The 24,644-nt window shown below is 50.3% G+C and overlaps 10 protein-coding genes and 1 non-coding gene across 11 annotated transcripts; 7 read left to right on the forward strand and 4 right to left on the reverse strand.

The window, feature by feature from the left end:
* Nucleotides 1-786: 786 nt before the first annotated feature.
* Nucleotides 787-1,722, forward strand: PSV08DRAFT_23688 (uncharacterized protein). Its single transcript, XM_014229338.2, has 2 exons — nt 787-1,061; nt 1,119-1,722. Exons 1-2 carry the CDS (start codon nt 972-974, stop codon nt 1,608-1,610), a joined length of 582 nt encoding a protein of 193 aa, XP_014084813.1. The 5' UTR covers nt 787-971; the 3' UTR covers nt 1,611-1,722.
* A 654-nt stretch (nt 1,723-2,376) lies between these two features.
* PSV08DRAFT_171604 (glycoside hydrolase) lies at nt 2,377-3,726 on the forward strand (the record flags this gene model as incomplete). The annotated part of the gene is made up of 3 exons (XM_014229337.1): nt 2,377-2,684; nt 2,738-3,278; nt 3,334-3,726. The coding sequence occupies 3 exons, from the start codon at nt 2,377-2,379 to the stop codon at nt 3,724-3,726; spliced, it is 1,242 nt and encodes a 413-aa protein (XP_014084812.1).
* A 552-nt stretch (nt 3,727-4,278) lies between these two features.
* Nucleotides 4,279-5,653, forward strand: PSV08DRAFT_23689 (uncharacterized protein). The gene has a single exon (XM_014229336.2). The coding sequence runs from the start codon at nt 4,493-4,495 to the stop codon at nt 5,606-5,608; it is 1,116 nt and encodes a 371-aa protein (XP_014084811.1). The 5' UTR covers nt 4,279-4,492; the 3' UTR covers nt 5,609-5,653.
* Nucleotides 5,654-5,678: 25 nt separating this feature from the next.
* On the reverse strand, nt 5,679-7,123 carry PSV08DRAFT_383879 (uncharacterized protein; the record flags this gene model as incomplete). The annotated part of the gene is made up of 2 exons (XM_014229335.2): nt 5,679-6,553; nt 6,608-7,123. The coding sequence occupies 2 exons, from the start codon at nt 7,121-7,123 to the stop codon at nt 5,756-5,758; spliced, it is 1,314 nt and encodes a 437-aa protein (XP_014084810.1). The 3' UTR covers nt 5,679-5,755.
* A 410-nt stretch (nt 7,124-7,533) lies between these two features.
* PSV08DRAFT_t7 lies at nt 7,534-7,639 on the reverse strand. Its single transcript has one exon. It is a non-coding gene; the product is annotated as a tRNA-Met (tRNA).
* Nucleotides 7,640-7,808: 169 nt separating this feature from the next.
* PSV08DRAFT_215351 (pyridoxal phosphate-dependent transferase) lies at nt 7,809-9,612 on the forward strand. The gene is made up of 3 exons (XM_014229334.2): nt 7,809-8,027; nt 8,082-8,321; nt 8,373-9,612. Exons 1-3 carry the CDS (start codon nt 7,887-7,889, stop codon nt 9,444-9,446), a joined length of 1,455 nt encoding a protein of 484 aa, XP_014084809.1. The 5' UTR covers nt 7,809-7,886; the 3' UTR covers nt 9,447-9,612.
* A 139-nt stretch (nt 9,613-9,751) lies between these two features.
* On the forward strand, nt 9,752-13,711 carry PSV08DRAFT_383885 (P-loop containing nucleoside triphosphate hydrolase protein; the record flags this gene model as incomplete). Its single annotated transcript, XM_014229333.2, has 3 exons — nt 9,752-9,857; nt 9,933-11,594; nt 11,645-13,711. 3 exons carry the CDS (start codon nt 9,752-9,754, stop codon nt 13,663-13,665), a joined length of 3,789 nt encoding a protein of 1,262 aa, XP_014084808.1. The 3' UTR covers nt 13,666-13,711.
* Nucleotides 13,712-14,100: 389 nt separating this feature from the next.
* On the forward strand, nt 14,101-14,817 carry PSV08DRAFT_243500 (uncharacterized protein; the record flags this gene model as incomplete). The annotated part of the gene is made up of 3 exons (XM_066092305.1): nt 14,101-14,257; nt 14,367-14,576; nt 14,687-14,817. 3 exons carry the CDS (start codon nt 14,101-14,103, stop codon nt 14,815-14,817), a joined length of 498 nt encoding a protein of 165 aa, XP_065949749.1.
* A 283-nt stretch (nt 14,818-15,100) lies between these two features.
* Nucleotides 15,101-16,240, forward strand: PSV08DRAFT_383893 (uncharacterized protein; the record flags this gene model as incomplete). Its single annotated transcript, XM_014229331.2, has 3 exons — nt 15,101-15,262; nt 15,322-15,640; nt 15,714-16,240. The coding sequence occupies exons 1-3, from the start codon at nt 15,221-15,223 to the stop codon at nt 16,238-16,240; spliced, it is 888 nt and encodes a 295-aa protein (XP_014084806.1). The 5' UTR covers nt 15,101-15,220.
* A 522-nt stretch (nt 16,241-16,762) lies between these two features.
* On the reverse strand, nt 16,763-19,482 carry PSV08DRAFT_358788 (ABC transporter transmembrane region 2-domain-containing protein). The gene is made up of 4 exons (XM_014229330.1): nt 18,728-19,482; nt 18,021-18,657; nt 17,050-17,947; nt 16,763-16,972 (listed from the first exon to the last, which is right to left on the reverse strand). Exons 1-4 carry the CDS (start codon nt 19,241-19,243, stop codon nt 16,894-16,896), a joined length of 2,130 nt encoding a protein of 709 aa, XP_014084805.1. The 5' UTR covers nt 19,244-19,482; the 3' UTR covers nt 16,763-16,893.
* A 200-nt stretch (nt 19,483-19,682) lies between these two features.
* Nucleotides 19,683-24,322, reverse strand: PSV08DRAFT_368015 (uncharacterized protein; the record flags this gene model as incomplete). The annotated part of the gene is made up of 9 exons (XM_014229329.2): nt 19,683-20,895; nt 20,952-21,288; nt 21,347-21,375; nt 21,491-21,722; nt 21,874-21,986; nt 22,189-22,283; nt 22,465-23,994; nt 24,052-24,224; nt 24,283-24,322. 9 exons carry the CDS (start codon nt 24,320-24,322, stop codon nt 19,683-19,685), a joined length of 3,762 nt encoding a protein of 1,253 aa, XP_014084804.2.
* Between the last annotated feature and the right edge of the window lie 322 nt (nt 24,323-24,644).

Genomic DNA, 24,644 nt, shown 5'->3' on the forward strand with positions numbered 1-24,644 from the left:
CAACGCCTGATATCAACTACGACAAACTAGGCCAAGACAGCCTAGAATTGACAATTCTAGCCGTTGTATGGTACATATTTCCGGCACGGTATAAGTCTGGTGATTCGCAACGCACATGACTCCATTGCGAATTGCGAGTTCCTTACCCCAAATCCGGACATCACATGCACACAAGCATCTCTGCTTGGCTAGGAAGGTGGTAGTCCAACATGGGATTGAGACCGGGATCAACGCTGTCAAATAAAATGCCAAGACAGCCAATTCAAGTCAACTTTCCTGGATACTCAAACAAATACACTGGGAGTAGCCAGTAAGCAACACTGCAATGAGGCGCTGAAGGGCGGTAATAATATGAAGAGCACTGAGCGGAGAGGTGTTGGCTCTCCGGTGCCACGAAGGACAAGACAGGCAGTAGTAACAACTAGACGAAAGCATCTATAAAAGCGCTCTATCTAGCGTTGGTGGGATGAATGTAAACACACTCAGTCTGAGAAGACAACATGTATCTCGAGACATCTGCCGTCGCCAGGATCGTTGCGGTCAGCTCATACTGACTTGGCGTAATATCGACCCCGCATTTTGATCAATTCCGGGGTGCATTGCTGAACAGTGTGAATATCAGATGTAGAATACTCTCGGGCGCAAGGGAACCAATCTGGTTCAGCCGGACCGACAGTGCGCAAATGGCGGGCGTTGGAGATGCAGCCTTGATTGACGTCAGGACGCTAGCCATGCTACGCGAGACGCGCCCTGTCGAAACATTGCTGCAACAATTCCAGCCTCGGTGGAAATTATACTTCTGGCCACATTGATATACTTGCGATACCCCAATCTGTTTCTTTCTTTGCACCTAGAAACACTGCATTACTCACATAATATCCTTTTACTTTCACCGGGTCCGCAAACTCGGATTTCTAGCCACGTACACGAAGATCTCCCCAGCGATAACAGAATACATACTCAACGATAAGATGTCGATGATATCGCAGACGCTGCAAGGTGCAGCACTCAGCGTAACGTCCAACGTACTTGCGCAAGCCATATCATCATACAAAGACGATGTACGCACTATTGCGGAATTTCTCATGTGAAAGCCATGGAATTGACATCTGCCCCAGACGACTTTCGCTCTCAATTACCAATCCTTGCTCAAATTCGTCGTCTTCAGTGTCCTCAGCACGCCACCCAACATCATTTGGCAAGGCTTCCTTGAAGACCAATTTCCCACAAATGTGCCGTCAGCACCGGCTTCGACCTCATCCGAGAAATCCGCGTCCAAACCCGAGCCTGCGAAGACATCTATGAGCAGAAAAAATGTTTTGATCAAGTTTATCCTTGACCAAACAATTGGCGCCGTTGTCAATACGCTCATGTTCGTGAGTTATATGGCATACGTTAACGCGCAAGGTAAACCGGGCGTAGTTGTTTCGGATGTGGTTACTAGCGATTGCATCAACAAGACGTGGCCCATGATGAAGGATGGATACAAGTTCTGGCCAGCGATAAGTCTCATTAGCTTCCTCTGGATCCCTGTCGATAAGAGGGTTGTTTTTGGTGCCTCAGTGGGTGTTGTGTGGGGTATCTACCTTAGTCTGGCTGCGAACGCATAGTTCCGCTTTTGAGAGCTTCATCCATATACCTTCGGATGGATATGCTTTTCGAATATGAAGTCACGACCTTACGAAGAGGCTCCGTATGTGTCAGTGCTCAATCAACTGTTCAAATATTTTCAAAATTTCCAATTGAACCATGTCCCAGTGCAAGGTCCCTCTTGAAGTAATCTTCGTTATATCTCCGGTAGCGATGCTGAGTTTGCATCTCAGAGCCATTGCCAAATCTTACGCAAATGTCTCATTGACCACTGCAGCCACTGACAGACTTTAGGATAGTAATATGGTACGCCTAGTGGATTGACACTGATGATATCTGTCATATTGGCCCACCCAGATTTATGGCACAATCCCAATGGATCTAGCATCGTTAGAGCACGGGTTGATGTATACCAACAGAATGTCTAAGATAGCCAGTGAGAACAGAGAGGCCAGCACATGTTGAGTGCATGACCGCAGCGTGACGGTGCAGTAGTGGTGAGAGTCTTTACCAACGTCACCTAAATTACTAAATATCATTAGACCGACTGGCGGCCTTTTCCTCGCCACAAAAGACTGGGAAGACAGCTCGGGTAGATCCACAGTGACCAATTCAGCAGATTACAGATTCAAAGGTTGACTTCCAGCACTCCGACTTCGCCCAACCCGTTATGTACTGGTAATTGTACGACGAATATGTCCATAAAAAGGATATATCCTACATCCCTACAGCATCTCTCCCACATTCGCTCTCCATTCTTTGCATTTTTGTTTTTCATAGTGCACAATGAATACTACCCCTTCACCAGCTGTGTCCGGCTACCAGAACCCGTACAGGGGCGAATTCTTTCGATCACGGCGCGTTAAGCCTGAAGATGTTCAGCAGCCATGGCTCAACAAGAAGCATCCCAGACAGATATGGGTTACCATCTTCCCTCTCCTTGGTTTGGCTCTTGGCTTGGCCGTCACAGGAATACTCATCTGGGATGGATTGAGGTCCGTTGCACAGCACGGCTATTGCGAGATTCTAAACGACAACTTCACTTCTTGGAATGAAAGTCTCTGGACAAAGGAGGTCGAGCTTGGTGGCTTTGGGTAGGTGACAGCATGTAGATAGGCTGCAGCTCGTGACTGACTTCGATGTGCAGTAACGGGCAATTCGAGATGACTACCGATACCCACGAGAACGTCTTCATCGACAATGGCGAGCTCGTCATAAAGCCTACCGTCCAGAATGAGGAATTCATTATGCAGGATCACATCATTGATCTCCGCGGTCACGGCTGTACTGGTCTTGTATGGACGGATTGCTTTGCATCTACCAACACGACAAACGGTACTATTGTCAACCCTGTCAAATCTGGTCGCATAAACACCAAGCTTGGTGCTTCGATCAAGTACGGACGCGTCGAGGTCATTGCCAAGCTGCCCGCTGGAGATTGGCTGTGGCCCTCAATCTCTATGTTGCCCAAGGACAGCGTGTATGGTCCCTGGCCCCGCTCTGGTGAGATTGATATCATGGAGTCGCGTGGTAATGCACCTGGCTACGCTCAGGGTGGAAACAACATTGTCTCCAGTACGCTGCAATTTGGTCCTGACTCCAACCACAATGGCTGGTGGCGCAACAATGTCAAGCGAAAAGCACTGCATACCACGTATGCGGCTGGATACAATACCTTTGGTGTCGAGGTTTGCTTCATCATTCATTTGAACTCTAGCACAGTGACGCTAACCCAAAATCCAGTGGTCTGAGAAGTATATCTTTACGTACATCAACACACGTCTTCTCCAAGTCATGTATACCCATTTCGACGAGCCATTCTGGAAGTACGGTGGCTTCCCTCTAGCCGATGCTAACGGTACCCGTCTTGACAACCCGTGGGCGCACACCAATAGCAACACATCACCCTTTGACCAGGACTTCTACCTTGTCATCAACCTAGGTGTCGGATCAACAAATGGCTGGTTCGAGGACAGCAAGAGCGGTAAGCCATGGATCGACAGGAGCGCTCGTGCTAAGCTCGATTTCTGGGAGGCGAGAAATCAGTGGCTGCCTACGTGGAAGGATGGCGGGCAGATGAAGGTTAAGAGTGTGAAGATGTGGCAGCAGAATGGACACAATGGTTGCAAGGTCTGAGTCCTGGGCTAGTTCATTGGGAGGAAATCGTTGACTCACTTTCTTCATCGCGACTTGGGAGTCAGTGGCTTACTTGCGCTTACTGTGTTTTCGCATCACTGCATCTAGGCTATAGATTCGCCGACTAATACGTGTTCATCATACACACTGATAATATAGATCTTCGTCTCCACTCGTCCAATTTACTCTGGAGTCTTTCTGAAAACAAAAAAATCGAGTTTGGTACCCCTCTAATATCCAGTCGACTTGTTCTATGCAGCGTGACTGCATGTAATGTACTCACAACACCATACTATGCACCAGCCTTCAACTCGAAGAACTTACTCTCCAAACAATTACATTTCCATGCAACCATCCAATTGTAACATCAAGAGATTTTCAGGAACACTGCGAGTCAGCAGCAGAACCCCGAAGATCTACAATTCTACTATCGCGTTCGGAAGGTGGCTTTGACGCTCGGCTTACCCGATTGGGCTACAACAACAGCAACCTCTCCACCTCGGAGACGGCTTATCGTCAGCACCACCTCCAAGTCCGATGTTCGCTCTGACTCTTGGAATATAGTCTTCAACCCCGAAGCATTCCGAGATACTATTAAAATTCGTATATTTTCCAAGTCACAGAGATTTTGCACGAAAAAAAAATACAAAAAGACGGAAAATTTATTGATTGACTATCAATATACTTCCCCTCATTTACACCACATCACCAAAGCCTGACCACAAACCGGATCAACACATTCCCCTCGATCAAAGCAACCGCAACCATGCCCTACGCCCCCAAAATCGGCGACCCCATCGTCTCACTAGACACCCCCTCCATGATCGTCGACCTCGACATCATGGAATCCAACCTGCAAACACTAATGTCCCAACTCCTCCCCACCGGCGTATCCATCCGCCCACACCTCAAAACCAGCAAATCCAGCATCGTAGCCCGAAAAATGGCAGCCGCCGGCGCAAAAGGCGGCTGCGTGGCCAAGCTCTCCGAAGCCGAAGTCATGTGCTCCAAAGGCTTTTCTGACCTGCTCATCACGTGTGAAGTCGTTGGCGCCGCAAAAGTGCAGCGCTTAGTCGAGCTACTCGAGAAGCATCCCGAGGTGAGGATTGTGGTGGATAGTGTGCAGGGCGCTGCTACTATCGATGATGCGCTGGCGGAGCGCGGGTTCAAGGGGAAGCAGGTCAAGACGCTGGTGGATTTGGATGTTGGGCTTCATCGGACGGGCGTGCAGCCGGGGACGCCGGCGAAGGAACTTGCGGTGTTTGTGGCGCAGACGAGGCATTTGGAGTTGATTGGGGTGCAGGGGTATGAGGGACACTTGCAGCATGTGCATGGGCTGGAGGCCAGGAAAGAGATGTGTTTGGAGAGTATGAAGATCTTGGTTGAGACGGCGGAGGCGCTGAGGAAGGAGGGGCACAAGATCGATGTTGTTACGACGGGCGGGACGGGGACGGCGGAGTTTTGTGCGAGCGTGCCTGGGGTCACGGAGGTGCAGCCTGGGTCGTTTCTTTTCATGGATACGGATTACAGGAATGCGGTTGGGGGGCAGCATTTCAAGCAGAGTTTGACCATTTTGTCGACGGTGCTGAGCAAGCAGGGGCCCAATGTTATTACGATTGATGCCGGGTTGAAGAGTTTGACGACGGATTCGGGGCTTGCGGAGTGCAAGACGCAAGGGTATGAGTATGGGGTGTTGGGTGATGAGCATGGGAGTCTCAAGTGGGAAGAGGGAAAGGCGGGCGAGTTGAGGATAGGGGATAGGGTGGAGATGATTCCGAGCCATATTGATCCCACGGTAAATCTGCATGATGTGTATTATGCGCACCGGAATGGAGTGATTGAAGAGATTTGGCCGGTGGACACTCGAGGATGTGTGCAGTAGAGTCGGTAGTTGGAACTGTAATATACAACACAATTTTCGCTATGAAACAATTGGAACTATTACACAACATGTGGGAATCCAAAACAAAACAAATAATTGAGCCAACGCCATTCCTATCCATTGCCCGAAACATCCGATAAATGGCTCTCACTCGATATCTATCAGATTGTTTCTCAGCTCCTTGGCTGGTATGTCGGCGAGGGGATCTTGGTGATCAAACGCCGCCGCCGCTCGTTCAGCTCGAGACATCTTGGTGATATCGTAGTGTTGACCACCCATTACTGGGCTTCTGAGTTTCTTGTATGCCTTGAAAACCTTGACCCAATTCCAAACATCATCTTCGTTCTTTGCGTTTTTGCCTTTACTCTTTTTAGCATTCGATGATCCAGATGGCTTGTCTGCACCTTCTGGTCCTTCCTTTTCTTTTTCGTTGTTTTCTTCCCGGAGTAGTTTCAACACTGGATTATCACCCCACATATCAGGGAGATCGGCTACGGAATCTGACGCACCAGGCTCCTCGTTGTAATTGTTCACCTTCTTCAGTTTCTCAATTCTTACTTTTGTCGTTGAGAGGCCCTTGGCTGGATCCAGATTGCCCTTCTCGAAGTAGCGTACGAGGTGTTTGCGCCATCCTACGCAGTCACCCTCAACACCATAGGCAGGGAGATCATATGATATCTCTATGTAGTAAGCCATGACGAGTGTCAGGTCGAGAAAACGTGAATCTGGTTTAAGTTCACCTGCCTTCTCTACGGCCGCAAGAGTTGTTAGTAATGCACAGCCAAGAAGACCAATGAACGTCAGTACATCGTCGCCTTCGCCGCTGATGAGTAGGCTCATGTGTTCCCCGTCATTGAGCCATATACCTACGGTGCTGATGACGACCCATATATCTTCGAGACGCGTGGGCGCTTTTGACTGATAGGCCTTGTTAAACTCGATCATCTTTAGAATAATTAGCGTGCGACTAGTATATACGTTCAACACTATATCACATACCATGTTCTCCGCAATCTCAAGTATCCCCCAACTTGCCCAATCGTTGTAAATGTACATGCCGAAGTTGTCGGGGTTACAGTAGTGCGCTTTTCGGGCCAGCAGATCCCTCTTGTTAAATGCCTCCCGCATTATCACCCACTTGTGTTCTGGATGTTTCTCGGGTGGAGATCCGCCGATACCGTCCTTCTTCTCCCGTTCAAAATTGGGCTTGTACAGCTTACTGTAGACATCTTCTTCCTCGACGTGGGCCGACGGGTTGGACGACCATGCGAGCCAATTCTCGCCTAGTACATCGAAGAGAGGGCGGTGAATGGTAATATAGTCGTATGGTGATTTTGCAGGGTCTCCAGACTTGCTCGCGTTCTGGCTCTCGTCACCCGCACTTTCCGTGCTCTTGCGCTTATTGTTTTTGCGCGGGCGCACAGATTCAAAGGCAGAGTCTGAGCTGTCGCTGTGGTCATCTTGCGTGGAGACGCCAGAATGGCGCGAGTTCTTCTGTTTCTTGGCTGGAGGCATACTCGTCAATGATATCTGGGATGAAGAATGCAGACCGTCGATGCAAAGCAATACCTAATGATTCTCTTGAGGAGTAAGTGCGCGTTATGAGATTAGATGTAGATATTGGCTAGTCAATGACATCAATGGACCACGTCATCGCGACCTGAACCCCTGACAATCGCGAAACACTCACGACAACATGTGAATCGTGGTGTCGAGGCTTCACGACGCGACTACAAGAGATTTTGTTTGTCGCGAAAAAAAAACAGAGCCTCAGATATCAGGTAACATGTCTTGCTCTTCATATTACAATACAGAACGGCGTTCAGCCGTCCCATGGTTCGAAAGACGCGTCCAAGACAGGGTCCAAAAAAGCAAAGACACATGTGAGTGCCATCACGCAACGTCACGATAGCAAAAAACGAAGCTGTCCCGTGCCAGACTCGAACTGGCGGCCTTGGGATTTCTACTCTTAGAGTAGTCATAGCATGGAGGATATGAGACCCACGTGATAACCAACTACACCAACGAGACTTGCGCGAACAGTCGTTCGCGTTGGTGATACTTCGATGTAAGAATTTGCGAAAATTATGTATATATTCCATACACTAAACACCCACCCCGGGTAAGCTGATTCCGACCTCGGCCCGCATCTCATATGCAGCCCAAAATTTTGGGCGTTGCGTCACGCCTTAACAGTCATGCCTCAACAAGCACTCCAATGCTAATTTCTTAACACTACTCTTCCTCTCCTTCTTTCTCACAGTGTTTTTTATTTGCAATGGCTGCACGAATTGCTTCCAGGAGGGTTTATTCTGTATTGCGTGCGCCGCGCATCAATGGCACGTCTGCGCGATTTACTTCAACAGCGGCCGGGCTGAAAGGTTCAAGCCTTCCACAGGATGTCTTGGACTCGATAGCTGTAAGCCCACCATCAATTCAGAGTATGCCATCTTTTATGACTTACCATTTCTAGCGCGATGCGTCGTTGCCAACGCCCGATCCGCCTGCCACTTCGAAGACTGCAGGTCTAGTCAATCAGCAACTGCCATACATGGTCCCGACTTATGTTCGCCCGCCACCAATGTTCGAAAAGGGAAAAGGATGTTACATGTGGGACATCGAGAACAGGAGATATCTTGACTTTACCTCTGGTATCGCTGTCAACGCTTTGGGACACTGCGATGCTGGCGTAGCGCAAGTCATTGGAGAGCAGGTAAGATATGCGACCCTGACAAATATTTGAAATTAACTGACATTGATGTAGGCAAAACAACTGATTCATACCTCAAACCTCTATCACAACCCGCACACAGGTCTCCTCTCGAAACAGCTCATCCAGCTCACGCATGCGACCGGAGGATTTGCTAGCGCGACTCGCACATTCATATGCAACAGTGGTTCCGAGGCAAACGAGGCTGCCATTAAGTTTGCGCGCAAAGTGGGCAAATCTATTTCTCCAAACAAAGACAAGTATGAGTTTGTTTCGTTCCACAACTCGTTCCACGGCCGTACCATGGGAAGTTTGAGCGCAACACCGAACCCAAAATATCAAGCTCCATTCTCGCCGATGATTCCTGGCTTCAGGTACGGAAAGTTCAACGATGTCGACGCTGTCAATGAGTTGGTAACAGACGCAACATGCGGCGTCATTGTTGAACCCATCCAGGGAGAAGGAGGAGTAAACGTAGCGACACCTGAGTTCCTTGTTGCTCTGCGAAAGCGCTGCACAGAAGTCGGTGCCGTCCTTGTATTCGACGAGATCCAGTGCGGCCTCGGACGAACAGGCACTTTCTGGGCTCACGGTGGTTATCCCAAGGAGTGTCACCCTGATATTGTGACCACCGCCAAAGCATTGGGCAATGGTTTCCCAATTGGTGCCACTATTGTCAATGACTATGTGTGTGACCATATCAAGACTGGTGATCATGGCACAACATTCGGAGGCAACCCTCTCGGATCGCGCGTTGCTTCCTATATCCTATCACGTCTTTCTTCTCCAGAGATTCTCGAATCGATACCTGCTAAAGAGGAAGCATTCCGTAAGCATTTTGATGCTCTGCGAACCCGCTTCCCGGATCAGATCAAGGAAGTTAGGGGTAAGGGATTGATTCTCGGCCTTCAACTGGACACAGATCCTACGCCCATCGTCACAGCTGCCCGCGAACGAGGTCTTCTAATCATCACTTGCGGTACAAATACCCTAAGGTTTGTCCCTCCACTTGTGATTACCGGAGCACAGATCGAGGAAGGTATGCAGATTCTAGAGAAGGCAATGGAAAGCGTGTGGGTTGAAGGCGACAATGTGAAGCCTACCACAGGGCAGCAGGAGATGCGGTAGATTTTCAGAACTAGCATGGCGTATCGGCGTTTTGGGCTTGTACTCTGCAGTCTGCAGAGCTATGAAAAGTATTTTATATTGAGCTACAGAATGTAGCTTTTGCTCATAGAATTAGACCTGTTCCTACGGATACACGCTCAGCTAATCACACTAACCCAAAGCGTTAGCGCGAAACGTCGACACCGTGCACCTCGCAGTTGCCTTGACTCTCTCACTAGTCATATCAACCAACAAAATCTGTTTTGAAGCTCATCTTCTCATTCTGAGGTTCAATGCTCTCAGTCCTCTGGTTTGACTAATAATTAATGTTCGACATGAGTGAACCGGTCGTGGTTCCCAGGTTTGTCTCCTGGGACGGAACTAGTATTCCACGTACTAACGGATCGCCACAAGCGATGTCAAGCATAACAAGTAGCGAACAAGTACATACTAAGGATTATCCTGCATCTGTTACATCACGGTCCAAAACTTCACTGTTTGCTGTAGCTGAGCAAATGTCAATCACCTCAGCCTCATCAAAAGACGAACCCACTCAAAGCCTGGCTACAAAGCAGCAGGATGTTGATTGCTATATCGCTCTTGGCTGCCTTCACTTTCAAGAATCGCTCCTTCCATCTCATAAACCCCAAGCGGATACTGAGTGGATGGAGTTGCTGTATCATGAGCTTCCAGAAGAGGTGAAGGCAATCATTGGCAACGAAGCTTCCAGACTGCTCGAGGCACACTGGATTCGGCTCTTTCTACACAATTTTGCACCTGGTACTACTCCTTTCCAGAGTTCATTACGGGTGTATTTGATGCCAGAAGATTGGGGTCGCCGTTCCATTGATCGCAACAGCAAGAAGTTGAAGGCTACCTTACGGCAACTCCTCAAATCTATCGACATATCAACAACGGCTTGGTATGGTGACCCCGACGAAAACCAAATACGCTATTTCGATCCCTGGGCTGGTGCCGAGCTTTCCTCGCTATATTATATGTTCAACAAGTTACCATCACCAGCGCCGGTTCCAGGAAAAATTCGGGATCGATATACAAGAGCTGCTGTAAACGATCTATTGGAGTCCGCAACTGTCTCAGGATGGGAAGAGTATGGCGAACAAGCACTCCCAGGACTACGAACTAGATTGTATGCTTATCAAGCTCGTTCTGCAAGTGCGATGTTGCAGAGGGAGGCAGCACCTCAATTACAGCTTGATCCTAGGCTCGAAGTACGTTCGTCTCCGGATGGCAGGAAATTCTACTTTGGGAGCCGTGACGGATCTTTTTTGCACGAGCCTCGATATTACGAAACCACACGAGGAGGGATTTTGGCAGAAACTATGGGCTTAGGAAAGACTGTCATCTGTCTAGCCGTAATTTTGGCTAGTAAATACCATCTACCCAAGATACCCGCAGCGTACCGACCACCCCCTCCCGTTCGCCGCCGCGTAGGAAAGTTATCAGATATGGCGGCGTCTATTCTTGGGCGCTATTCTGTACCTGCACGGGGCTTTTTAGAGCAGTCCGAAATGAATGGCGCCGGAGACATGACGAAATTCCGAAATGCGCTTGACCGAAACCTCCCATTTTATGAAATTTCGGCTGAGCTTTCCAGGATAAACAGAAGTTCCAGGATACCTCCACCCCGTCAGCTGATAATATCATCCAGTACCATCGTTGTCGTACCCAGAAATCTTTTACACCAGTGGCAGTCAGAGATCAAAAAACATGTGCTCCAAGGCGGTCTTAAAGTGTTAGTTCTAGACACTGTTACAAAGCGCGGGAGCAAGGTACAAAGTAATCTGTACGATGATGACAACATGCAATTCCGAAGCGAGTTGCCAGTCCCCACCGAACTGATGAAGTTTGATGTACTTCTTTTTACGCGTAATCGATTTGAACAAGAGATCCAGGACGGACAGGACGATCAAGGGCGACGAGCAGTCCGTGGAGTAACCCGAGTTTGCAAATGTCCATACATCGGGGCTAGTAGGGTTCCTAATTGTAACTGCGTCGACTACGACGAATTCTACGAATCGCCACTGAAAAAGATTCACTGGTTGAGGATCATCATCGACGAGGGTCATTCATTCTCTAGTTCTTTGTCAAACGCCGTATTAGTCGCAAAACAAATCGAGGCAGAGAGGCGCTGGGTTGTATCTGGCAGTAAGTCCTTGGTAAGAGACCCAATTCCACTTACTGATTTTCACCTACAGCACCTGCAAAGAACTTGGTTGGCGTAGAGGTCGATATCGCTACCATGGAAACCGAAAGCGACACTGCACTGCAGCGCGAGCTTGCTATTGAGCAAAGGAAGTCTTTCAATCTGGACCCTGATAATCTCAAGGCTGCTAAAGCTTTAGGCGTCCTAGCCTCAAATTTTCTCATGGCCCGTCCTTGGTGCGATAGCTCTGAAGGCAAGCTTGACTGGGAAGAGCACATCTATCGCCATGAGCACCAATATCGAAAGACCTACTCTGGGTTTTCATCGTGCTTTTTACGGACATTGGAAGGCTTGGTCGTGAAGACACGGCCAGAAGATGTCGAGAGAGACATTATTCTGCCTCCCATGCGGCATCGCGTTGTGTTTCTCAAGCCGTGCTGGTACGACAAAATGACGGCAAATCTCTTTGTTCAAGTGCTCCGCGCGAATGCCATCACAAGCGAAAGGACTGACGTTGATTACCTTTTCCACAAGAATAGTGCCAAAGAGCGCCATGCTCTGATAAGAAATTTGCGTCAATCGAACTTCACATGGACTGGATTCAGTTTGCTCGACGTTGTCGCCACAATTGAAACTAGCAGCAAGTACCTAGCCAAAGAGGGCATAAATTGCTCCATTGAAGATTCACGAGCCCTGCTCGAGAGCTGTCAGGTCGTATCCAAGTTGACGACTTCGGAAGGTTGGAAAGCGCTAAGCAACGCGCACGAGGTGGGAATGGCTATCAAGGATTGGCCTAGAGAATCACGCAGTAGCTTTGCGCTTGGTGATTCAGCAGAACCTACCATGGTCGGTATTACACAACTGATCGAAGGACAGCTCCATGTTGATGGCAACATACTGTCACCTGATCCTGCCGTCGGGCTTGAAGCTGTGGGATGCGAAGCCAAAGCCAAGGTCGCAGCGATCGCAGAAGCAGAAGGCAGGGCTCAAGATAGCGACAAAAAGACATTGGCCGATTCGCCCTCGAAAAAAGCTGGGGTACCGTTATCATTAATCGATGGCCACCAATCACCAACAAATCGGCGGACTCTCGTAACGGCTGGTACTTCTTCCCAGAGACAATCAGAAAACAGTTCCCATGATACTGCAGCAGGAGTGGCAGTTGTCACCTCTTCACTTCGCTCCAAGAAGCGCAAGCTCACTTTGGCGGACGAAACGGCAAATCTACCTACAAGCTCGCCCCTACATGATACTCAAATAGTGGGCACGACTTCCGCTAAACTCAGCTATTTGCTAGATAAGGTAATGCAACATCAAGCAACTGAAAAGATCATCATCTTCTACGACGGCGATAACGCAGCATGGTATATAGCACAATGCCTTGAGCTCATGTATGTCAATCACCGAATCTACGCTAGGAATCTGGACAATACACTGCGGTCTGAGTATGTGCGACTATTCACCGAAGATCCGGACGTTCGCGTCCTAATGATTGATGTCGCCTGCGGTGCTCTTGGGCTGAATCTGAATGCGGCGAGTATTGTACTCATTTTGAATCCGATCAATAGACCCAATATAGAAGCTCAAGCAATCAAGCGAGCACATCGCATAGGACAAACGAAAGAGGTGCTTGTTGAAACGCTAGTGCTAGAGAATACGATTGAGCATGCCATCTTCAGCCGCGCGAAGAAGATGACACGAGCGGATCATCAGGAAGCAAAAGAGCTGGAAGACGATGCTGGTATCGTGGAGATTATTCAAAACGCGCAGATACTACCAGTTGAGGAAAATGAAGGTGAGGGGTTATCTAGCTTTGCTCTGCTGCAAACTCCTCAGAAGGTATTTGGACGACCGAACCGACACAAGTATCATCGCTTTGGTGGTACGGGATCGAAATCGGTTGAGAAGCCTTCGAAGAAAGCTAGAATTCCAAAGGGCGGTACGAACGGTGCTGAGGAGGTGGTCCCAATGGAGACTGGTATGGCACCAGAGCGAGGGCCGGTGGAGACTGGTATTTCTCAAGTACACAAAGTTGTGTCGGGGTTGACGTCCAGTATTTTCGGTAGTGGGTGAAGAAAGTCTTGATTTTTGATCAGGCTGGTGCGGTAGAGCTTCCTTGTCATTTATACTTTCTTCACCAGGACGCATTTGGATGTCTCTATATTTTTTTGCGACATCCAGTCCCATCTAGGCTGCACCCGTCATCCCGATGTTTGAACATAATGTGCTTATGAACGAGGTATGGGAATACCATAGTTTAATTGCTAGTCCTGTTTCTTCGTGCCGTTCGCTCCTTGTCCCGGTGTTTGCGGTAGTTTCACGACAAGGGTATTTAATATCTACTAGTCAATTCATCCACGCGTGACGCGACTGCAATCTATCTGCGATATTGCAATCCGGGAGGCGACAAAAGCCAAAGTTGATTACAGGCTCAGGAACAGAGTATTAGAGTCATGGTTCTCCCATCAAGGATTGCCTGCAGTTGAGTCCTCGACACCGCACATCACCATGTTGACGTTTTTCGCACCACTTTTGCTCCTCGCACAAAGCGCTGCCGCTGCGCCTGTTGAAAATGTAGCTGTAGCAGCAGCAGCGACGGTAGGCAAGATCCGCGGTGTGCGCGATCCGATTTACCATCTCTACCTGCAAGCCAGCCCTAAGAACTGTAAGCACCCTGTTTTTTCTACTCCGTCCCTACACGTCTCTGCATCTACCACAGACGTACATCCTCACGTCCATTGGATACGGAAGTTCATTACTAACGTCGATTTCAGCATCAAAACCCGTTCTCGGACCTGAATCCGCAGCAGAAGAATTTACTATCGGCGGCACAATCCAATCCAAGAAAACCAACCAGTTCCTGAACATCGCTACTGCATCGACGAGTTACAAGCCGCTGGTTTGGGGCGCAAAGGGTGACACGACGGCGTGGGGGCTCGAGGGTGATACGATTATTACAACGCAAGGGAGTAGCTATGGCCGACGTGAGTACACTCCCTCTCTTCTCATGTGACGAGATTTTTCAAGCGGTGGCATTTCCCTTCTTTTGTGAAAAAGGGATACAGTGCTAATTTGGGTATGTTTTTTCTTCTAGAACTAAATTTTCTGGCCTGCAACTCGGCGGATGCTGGGTACTACGATTTGTTTTTGCAGACGGGGAGCGATGCGCCAAGTGGCAAGACGTGCAGTAATTATCAGACTATTCATCTGCCTTGCCTGTGCTAGACGAGCTTGTGGTCTATTCATGGATGTTGTTTTTTTTTGCTGGCAGGCGGAATGAAAGAGGGGGGTCGGTCCGGATGTTCAACCCACGTTGATCGATTTGTACATACGCGACACTGGGGTTCATGGCTTCAGAATTAGGGCTGTCAGGAAACATTGGACTTCTGGGTTATGGGACACTCAAGTTAACGCTGAAAGGGATACTAGTGCGTGGGGCAATTGGGGCATAGTCTCCACTTTATGATTAGTGACGTATCCATCTTGTTAACTCCAAACAGCGTTGGCGATTCCAGCGATGATTAATATAGTGCTCGGAGTGGGGGGAGATGTCTTTTGATATTCGCGTGGCATTCTTTTTTCTCTCATTACTATCCAATTCTCTAGTGACGGAATCACAGCACTAAAAATGTCTTACAGCAGAGTTGGAGTCGTCACCGGTGCAAACAAGGTACCTGATTTCTTTTTCTATCTTGAATCCTTGAAATACACATGTACTTACTTGACCAGGGCATTGGCCTAGCCATTGTGCGCCAACTTGCACTCCAGTATCCCAAGTCGCCGCTCAACAATGGACCTTTCTTGATTTACCTGACTGCACGCGACCAGAGCAGGGGAGAAGCAGCTGTGAAGAATCTCGAGCAAGATGCACAACTCAAGCAAGCAAAGGCACTCAAAGCCGACGGCGGGCTTTCAGAAATCAAATTCCACTTACTGGACATCACAAGCAGCGACAGTATCAAGACACTCGCGGATCACCTAAAGCAAGCCCACAGCGAGGGCATCGACTTTGTCATCAACAACGCCGGTATTGCCTTGGACGGCTACAGTACGTAACCACTCGGAAATCAATTTGATATACTGGAACAGCTGCTGACTCCCGCTCTCTTTCTCTCTCTCAGACGCCGACATTGTGAAAAAAACACTAAACTGCAACTACTACAAAACCCTCGAAGCAAGCCACACCTTCCTGCCCCTCCTCAAACCTACCGGCCGCCTCGTCAACGTCGCCTCCATGTCCGGCAAGCTAAACAAGTACTCGGAGCCCGTCCGCAACCGCTTCCTCAGCGCAAACTCCGAAGCCGACATCACTGCCATCATGCAGGATTTCGTTGCCGCCGTCGAAGCTGGCAAAGAAAAAGAACGGGGGTTCCCGACTGCGGGATATGCGGTTAGCAAGGCGGGGCTGATTGGCGCGACGAAGATACTGGCGAAGCAGGTCAAGGAGAGCGGGAGGGAGGGTGTGCTGGTTAATGCTTGCTGTCCGGGCTATGTGAATACGGAGATGACAAAGGGGAATGGAACTAAGACGCCGGATCAGGGGGCGCAGACGCCGGTGCTGCTTGCGTTGGGGGATATTGGGGGTAAGGCTGGTGGGTTTTGGCAGGAGGAGAAGGAGATTGAGTGGGTTGGGGAGCTGAAAGGTTGAGGGTTTAGATAATGACGAAAGGGAATGATGAAAAACAATTTATGGACGTGGTTTGAGCATTGCTGATGCTTTCTTTTGTGTGTTTAGACTAACGGGGGGCCATTGATGACGATGACTTCAGAAGCTTTCTCAAAGTCATTTCGATCTACGAGAAGAATGGTGATGACAAAGGCGTTGGACTCCTGAGGCATTTACACATGCAGTTCAGATGAGGGGTTGGAAAGATACGTACATAGAGCCTATCAGTAAATACTCGATATCTTGTCGGCGCTGCACATGTCCAGATCCAGAAATTTGTTGATGCAGTCATCACGACGTGAAAGGATTCACGGGAAGAATGGCTACGACAGTTGCACCCGGCGCTAGTGGTCCGACAATCTTGACACATCTATGGTTTAGAGCATGTCCACTTCAACTAGATTTACAGTGTTCACTTACTATGTCTTTTTTGGGTCTGTTCTTAGTGGCATAGCCTGTGGAGACACAAAGGCGGTTGAACAACTTGTTGAGCAACGTGAATGAGAATAAACAGAACCGCAACAAAGTCCGTTCTATTAATGTATATGTATCCATAACAACTAAGATACTACCATATCATCGTACAACAAGCTCCCCCACTTCTACCGCCAAAATGCAAGTCACCTACTCCCTCTTTATGAAGCCTCCAACTCCCTGATTCTCTGCTCGATATCCGGGACAGCTCGGAGCTGCAAATCAATATCTTCCTTCTCGCTGCACGTGCGTTAGTACTCATTTCAGAAACAGGCAAATCCCAAATCGCTAAAATCAAAAACAAGGGGAAAACTTACTCCTCGAGCACAGCCCTCCTCTCAGCGTCCAACCCTCCAAAGTAAAACCCTCCTTGGCCATCAAACTGCAAGATACGGCAATGGTACTTCCACAAACTGCGCCTGTGCGAGACAGTCATGAGGGTAATGCCTAGTTTCTTGGCTTCTTCGTACATGATTCTCTCTACCTCGAGCGTCACGCTGCTTGTGCACTCGTCTAGAATCGCGTACCGCGGCTTATGATAGAAGAGCCTAGCCATAGCGACGCGCTGCTGCAAGCCACCGGAAAGCACGTCTTCCCACTGAGCTTCGGCGTCGAAGCCGCCAGGGCGGTCAACCAGCGACTCAAGGTTGAGCGTGGCGAGTACGGCGAGGAGGTGGTTGTCGGTGATGGACTTGGAATGCATGTCGTGTAGAGAATCTGGGTAGATGATTTGCTGGCGGAGTGTACCACGGGAGAGATATGGTCGCTGAGGAATATAGAATATGTCTTCGAATGGCGGTTTGCGCACCTTGCCGCCGTAGACGGGCCACAGGCCGCCGAGGATGCGGAAAAGACTGCTCTTGCCGCAGCCGTTGGGTCCAACAATGAGGAGATGGTCACCGGGCCTTACGTGGAAAGACAGTGCACGTACGAGAACGTCGCCATTGGGAGAAACGATGGGGACATCGACGAACTCGATGTCTTCGCCTTCAGTTACGGTACCACGGCCTCGCAGAACGGCAGCGTTTTCTTCAGTGTCGGCGGAAGAAACGAGTTTCTTTTCAAAATGACCGGCCTGGATGTCGTCGATGACGTCGAGGAGAGTAGAGACGCGCGAGGTGTAGCCTGCGAGTTCAGTGATTTCCTTGTATGAGAACATAACACGGCCGAATGCATCGCTGGACATTAGAAGCATGCGGCGATTTGTCACAAAATCTGTCACCGCACTCGTTAGCAAGCTAAATCTCCAAGATCTTCCACAACACACGTGGGACAACGGAATACATACTCTCTGTGCGATCGCCCATACTCATTCCGCCAGTTCCAGGTACTTTGAAAAATACCGGTACACTGCACAGCATCAAGCCCAAAGCACCCCAGAAATATTTGATGACAAAGTCCTCCATGATGCCATGATAGAACCGCCGTCTTAGTATCCGGTTCACATGCTTGATCAGCGTGAAATAGCCCTTGTCGAGCGTATCTTTTTCCGCCTCATGCCCTCCGTAGAGCGCCACCTCCTCGCTCCAGTCAATCAGTCTTGAATGCTGGAATCTAAACTCTCCCTCCAGTCTTGCCTCGTCCGCCACGTACTTTCCAAACGGCGGAGTCAGTGCCCTCATGACGTTTGCGGATATTTGCACCAAAAGTGACATGAAAAATAGACCTTCGCCGCCGACGCTTCGCGAAAGCGAGTAGTTGTAAATGATAATGTCAAGAACGGGTTTCGCAAGATTCGAGTACAGTTCCGCGAGGGAATTGGAGAATTTGGCTACATCGACGGTAATCAGCTGGTCGGCGTTTGCGATGCGGTCATCGAGGGCGCTGAGTGTGTAGAACGTCATTTGCGAGAGGTACTTGGAATGGATGTAGTTTGTGAGTCGAGTCCGGTATTGCAGAGAGAGTTTGCACTGGTGGTATGACAACTGTTTACCTTGTTAGCACTCGTAGTTTGTCCTGATTTCTGACCCGGCTAAGAGCGCAGGTGGCACATACCATGCTGTTCGTAAATGTCGCCGGCACAGCAACAGCCATCCACCAGACCAAACCCATCAAGAATTCTCTACCCTTTCCCCTCACAAGCGCACTAACCAGTCGTCCATCCAACTCAGCAACATACAAGCTAATCATCGTCCGTAGCACCAAGAAGACGCTATGCCCAATAACGAGTCTGAATTCCTTGCTCTTCCATCCAGGTATACATATTCGTAACAGCCGAAGCAGGTTCTTGAAAAACTCGCGATTCAGCTCGACTTTCTTCCTCCCCGAGGCTTCGCCCTCGCCTGCCGACGTCTTGCTTGCGCCCTTTGAGGCCCTGCGCAGAGCAGCAGCTTTCTGCTCGGCAATAGCATTCCGAATGCGGTTTATGAGAGCTACGAACAAGGTAAGGTAGACGGCGCGCGATATGCGTGTTCGGTGCTGCAAGTAGAGCCGCGTAAGGTCGGACACGATGGCCTTGGCCGAGGCGCTGTTGAGGCGATGGGAGGATATGGGTTTCGAGAAGACGGCCATGGCTATCGTGAGGGAGGCATTGGTGGTGCTTAAGGTTAGTCGCCTGAGCGCACGCTGTAGTGACGCGCTTAAGGCGGGGAGGTTACGACGGTGGTCTGTTGTATGGATGGCACGTCAAGGACAAAGTACGCCTTTGCGCAGGTGACTGGAGGGTTCTGCGTCTCGGAGATTTGTTGGGAAAAGCAAGGGTCACAAGGTTGATGTGCTCGGGAGAGGATGTTGTTGTCGGCGTCGCACATGCAGCTTGCGGCGCATGTGAACCGGTGCCTCGGCTACCCCACAAAAACGGAAGCTGGGGAACGGGATCCTTTCACATGAACGGCTGGAGTCTGGAGTAGCTCGGCTCCACTATGCCACATTATGGACCACACACATTCGTTTTTCTTATCATTTAGAAGCTTGCTACAGACTACATCAACTACGAATATATCCACTTCGCCTAATATGAAAACGGACGTATATCATAGACCTTGTTCTTCTCCGGATACGGCGTAGCAGGCTTGTTCACGAATTCCGGATACAAGTACCAGGCCAGATCCTGCTCTTTTTGTTCCCTGATGCTCATACCATTGCCTAGCCAGGATAACCTGTTCGAATTTCTGCCTACGCCTTTCAATTTGTTGTCAGTGTCATGGTCCTCAAGCTCGGCCAGATAGATATAGTCAAAGTCTTCCCATCGCGGACTCTGCATCGCCTCAATGCAGTGTAACGTGCTTCCTGGCCAGAGGCCCACAATCTCACCGGTACCCTTGTTCTTGTACCAACTCCTGCACTCGTCGACAAAAACTGTCTTCTCAAAGTACGCGTCAACGTACTCGATAAAATCTTTTTCTCGTGCCTCTTTGGCAACCATGGCCGCGATATTGTCTTTCTGAATCTTGCGAATGGCCTTGATGATATAATCGCCCACGGTCTCTATCATCATTGTCAGGCTACCAGTACCAATGGCCGAATTAGGGCCAAGCATGCTGAATAGATTGGGAAATCCAGCGATTGAATGCGAGAGATACGTCACAGCGCGATCTTTCCACTTTTCTGTCAGGGTAAGCCCACCGCTACCGGTGAGTGGGAACGGGGGTGGTGCAGAAGATATAAAGCCAGTGGCGCATACAAGAGCATCAATCTCGTGCGCTTTGCCGTCAGCAGTGTGTATAGCCGATTCTGAAATGCGAGTGATAGGGGACGTGATGAAATCAACGTTTGGTTGTGTTAGGGCCTCGAGATATCCCGGGCCAGGCGTCAGGCGGCGGCACCCTGGCGCGAACGAAGGTAACAGCGCCTCAAAGATTTCAGGATGGCTCTTCAGTCTCTCCTTCATGTTTTGATGGAACAACTCCTTGGCGCCCGATTGAAGAGGTGTTCCTTTCTGGGTAAAGGCATGGATCCCGTTTCCATCTTCTTCGACTGCGAGTCTGAACTCTTGATAGTATTCTGGATCATTGGCAAAGCGATCACGAAGCTCTTTGGGAATAGCCGTCCCTTGAAAGCCATACTTGTCCCAGAGTGAGTAGCTAAAAGGTGGGGAGATCCATGTCTTACTGCGCACAAATGTGCTGATGTGCGTGCCTGGTAAACGCTGAAGACTGGGTACAATCTGGATGGAAGATGAGCCTGAGCCGATTACTCCAATCCGCTTGTTTTCAAATTCATAACTGTTTCTCTATATCAGTCGACTGGGAGTCAAGATGCAGTCCAAGGTAAATCTCACTCTTCGTTCCACGCCGCGGAATGCATGACTTCGCCTTTGAATGTCTTTAGGCCATCAATATCCGGCCAGGATGGGGTATTCAAGCTGCCCCTTGCAGAAATCACCACATCTGCCTGGTCATGAATGGTCTCTTCTGTCGCCAGGTTCTTTACTGTGACGTTCCATTTGGCCGTCTTGTCATCCCAATGGCAACCTTGGACTTGATGGCGCAGCTTGATGAAGCGATCCGCAGAATACTTTTGCGCTACATCTTGGAGATAGGATTGGATCTCTGCGGCTGGCGCGTACAGGGATGACCAATTGGGGTTTGGCTGGAAGGAATACTGGTAGGAGTGCGCTAACGAGAAGATCAGCACCACTCCAAGGGTTTTGATGTCAAAGGTGGCGAGACTCACAAGGGATATCGCACGCGCAGCCCAGGTATCTGCGTTCACATTAGTCACCAAACACTTGTCTTGAGCATTAAGTCAGACCCAGTCTCATCGTTTGTTAAGAAACAGTAAGACCTAGGAGGAGAAGAGAAGGGGGCTTCTTTTTACCTGTTTTCATACCAAGTTCCCCCAACCCCAGCATTCTTCTCGTAAATCACTAATTCAACGTTTCTCAATCTTTCAGGTATGCGAATTCCACAATAGATACCCGAGTAACCCGCACCAATGACGATGACCTTTAGTGGACGCAGGTTTTCTACAGGCGCATCGTGGAGCTTGAAAGGTGTTTGCGCAGTGACGCCATTTACTTGACTATTGAGTTGCATCTTCGGTAGCTGATCTATAGGTAGGTTTGGTATCGCCGACATTGTATGGATATCCTCGAGAGAGTCAAGTGTAGATGGATGGTGAGGTGCCGTCAGAGATGGTCATGCGACCCGTGTCCAAAACTGTATTCTTCAAGATGGGTGCTATGAGATGGTATAGTATACAATTAGAAGGTATATCGAAGACATGGATCGCATGAAGGACGGATGAAAGAAAGACGGAAATGATAGCGCTTTTTGGGTGGCGGACTGCAGTTCTCATGCTTGTGGCGCCGCGGCTGACTGCCTCATACAAGTGCCGAAGCAATGGACCCCAACGCCGTGCGAAGACGTCAAAAGTGGATCCAGGTTAGTATCCGGTCCCAGATGCGGAAGATTGACTAGGCTGCCACGTTCAGCCTATCACGATACGAAGGCCTCGGCAGCCGGCAGAGGCGCCACCCCCTCTATTCCTTGCCTCGACTCCACAACTCCACATACGGCCCCGCTACGGGCTTCTCGTGATTTCGCAACCACGGAGTGATGTCTCCGCAGCAAGCCCGGTAAATGGTTTGGATTCTTAACGCGCAATGGCGCTGATACTCTGCCATGGTGGGGAGATATTTTCCCCACAAACTAAAGTTTGTGCACCGTGGGGGATGCAGTTGGTGCTGCTCGTGCATCGGTAGGTGAGACTACCTAGGTACCGTGATGATTGCAATCTGCAAAAAGGGCATTAGTGCGTAAGCGCAATCAAGTTCTGGAGGCCTAACATACCTGGTTTCCAAGAGCAATTGATAGCCGGGAGCTGTCTGGGTCCCAACCGAGACTGAACTCGCCATCTATTCCAGGGTTCCATTTGTCGCTTGGCCACTCACTAGCCCGCCATGTTGCTACTGGGACGTCCCTTTTTTCTGCATCCCACACAGTGACCGCATCGGGGCCCGCTGCAGCCAACAACACCCCATCCGGGGAGAAGGCAATCTTGAAGGCCTGGGTGCCATCCGTGGTGGGAAGAGATTTGACACATTTGAATGGCTCGTTTGCATCCCATATCCGTGCTGCGCCAGACATGGAACTTGTTGCAAGCAACACCGAGGGCAGGGCGGAGCCATTGGTCAGTTGCTTGGTGGCGGGACTCGGGCGGAATGCAAGGTCGGTAGCGTATTCGTCTGGGTATTCGTGGGTTTGCAGCTGGATCGAGTCATTGGGATGAAGGATACCCAGGTAGTTCTTCTGGTCTTCGATTCCGAGCACGGCTATGATACCAGACACCGGGTCGTGCTTGACGGTTTCCCACTGTATGTGAGTGTCCAATGTTCGCTGGGTCGTCAGAGCGTCGGTGACTTCGTATATCTTGAACAGCCTGATGCCGCAAACGACAAAGGCCGAGTCGCTAATCCACTGAGCATCCAGAATAGCTGTGTCGGTAAACTCTGTCCACGCTGGAATGGAGTCGCTGTCATTCTTCCACACTTTGATGGATCCCTTTTCTCCGTCTGTGGAAATGGACAACAGAAGCTTGCACTTGGGGTTCCAGCGAAGAGTATTTATGAGACCAGCGGTCGAGGAGATGACGTTGGAGGTGGTGCCACCTTCGGTCAGCTTGATGAGTTTATCCATCATCATCTTCTCGCCCACCTCGTTGACACACTGCTCGCGCGCAGAAACGGTCAGCTCGTGCTCGGAATGCCAGCACAGAGCAGTCACGTCAAAATTCTGGACTGGCAGGGACATGTCAAGGGTGTGAATAGGCGGGGACTGCTCGTTACTGGCAGGCTTGCTAACAACATGGACCTGGAGGAGCGACTTTCCGGCTGCAAGCAAGACGGGCGACTCGATTGGACCCCATAGCGTGTGCTGGACAAGTTTGTCAGGGTTTGCGTGGCGGGGGACAAAAACGGTGCCGGGGGTTAGGTCTGCGATGGCGATGGCGTCTGTCTGGATCTCGGCGTCCTGGCCGATGCTGAGCGTGGACAGCGGTATCTCTGCGACAGTAAGCGACTCGGCCTCGGACACTACGGGCTCGGAGTCTGCCCTCAGGCTGTTTGGGACGTGATGGGGCGCGCCGTTGTGCTCAATGTCCATGGCATCGCCGTTGGGCTGGGGTTCTGGGCGCGTGTCGACACCATTGGCAGGCTTCCCCTTTTTGCGCTTGAGCGTCTTCTTGGGCGGGGGCTCCTGGACGGCACCGTTGGCCTCGGTCGCGAGTTCGTGGGCGGGAATGCCCTTGTCGAGGGTCAGCAGGCTGCCGTTGCGCGTGTAGGGGCGGCCGTGGTCGGAGCCGAACCTGTATCGCGGTTCCGTCTGGTATAGTTAGCCCAGGCGCATTTGATGGAGCGGAGCAGAGCAGAGGCGACGTACGTTGCAGGCCTCTGCGCGCAGCTGGTCGAAGCACAAGCCATCCTGGACGAGGCGGACGAGGGCGTGGGGCTCGATGTTGGCAGCAAATGGAAGCGTGTCCGGGTCCCGGAGCCAGCATCGCGACAGGTGGAGGGCGGCATTACCAAATCCGGCTTCTTGAAGATATCGCCATACTAGACCACGCGTCAGAGAGACAGGCCACTGGGGCGGGTGTTGGCGGGGAATAGGTACCGAGATAGTTGATCGCGTTACTACTGAGAGTCTCCGCCATGGCGCATTATGCGAGCGCTGCATGCGCCTTGGCTAGGGGGCGTGGGGGAGGGGGGAGCAAGACGGCGGTGTTGGTGGTGGTGGCAGGCGGTTTGGAATGCGAGGAGCTTCGATGATTGACAATGCCTGCCATGTCGCCTATGGACTGCTAGTCTTGTAGGGCAACGCACATGTTCGGCCGGAGCCTGGCTAGTCCCCATCCAGTCCCCCCACACAGCCGCGCATCCCTGCCCGGCACTGCAGCACCGCCCAGCTTGCCTGTCACCACCACCACCGCCACACCGTCACATCTTCACCACCACCACGCCCACGCTGCTCCCCCG

Source organism: Bipolaris maydis (assembly GCF_028858645.1).
Source record: "Bipolaris maydis strain C4 unplaced genomic scaffold PSV08scaffold_2, whole genome shotgun sequence".
Lineage (NCBI taxonomy): Eukaryota > Fungi > Ascomycota > Dothideomycetes > Pleosporales > Pleosporaceae > Bipolaris > Bipolaris maydis.